The following is a 399-nucleotide window of genomic DNA, read 5'->3' as shown; positions in this document are numbered from 1 at the left end:
ACGGCCCCGCCACGGCCACAGCCTGGGCACCAACACCGTGCGCCTGGTCCGGGCAAGTTCCCACGGGGGTCAGCCCTGGGCAGGTAAGGAGCTGGCGGGCACCAAGGGCAATGTGGGGGCTTAGTGGAGCCCACGGGGTGGACTTGAGCCCTGGAGGGGGTCTATGTCCACCTCCTTCCCCCTCTTTACAGCATCCTGGCCAGGGCTGGTGCATCCTGGGGGGCTGCCCTTGGCTGTGGGGTCCCCCTTGGCAGGGGGGAGATGGGCAAGGCCACCACTGGCCCCATGTGCCCCTCTTACAACACTGACTGGTGCTGTGCCAGGCCTGTGCTGTTGATGCAGAGGACAGGAACTGTCCTAGCCGCTCCTTGTCCTTCTCACCATCGAGCCACAGCACAC

General features: G+C 65.9%; 1 protein-coding gene across 1 annotated transcript in view; it reads left to right on the top strand.

Moving 5' to 3' along the window:
• Positions 1-399, top strand: part of BMP15 (bone morphogenetic protein 15) — a 1627-nt gene that overhangs the window by 238 nt on the left and 990 nt on the right. Inside the window, exon 2 of the mRNA XM_010186131.1 lies at positions 6-83. Within this exon, the coding sequence (XP_010184433.1) occupies positions 6-83 (78 nt within the window). The remainder of the gene's footprint in view (positions 1-5; positions 84-399) is intronic.

The sequence above is a fragment of the Mesitornis unicolor genome, unplaced genomic scaffold (assembly GCF_000695765.1).
Source record: "Mesitornis unicolor isolate BGI_N332 unplaced genomic scaffold, ASM69576v1 scaffold39946, whole genome shotgun sequence".
NCBI classification, from domain to species: Eukaryota; Metazoa; Chordata; class Aves; order Mesitornithiformes; family Mesitornithidae; genus Mesitornis; species Mesitornis unicolor.
The sequence above is the reverse complement of the archived record's forward strand: the minus strand, read 5'-3'. Positions and strand labels throughout refer to the sequence as shown.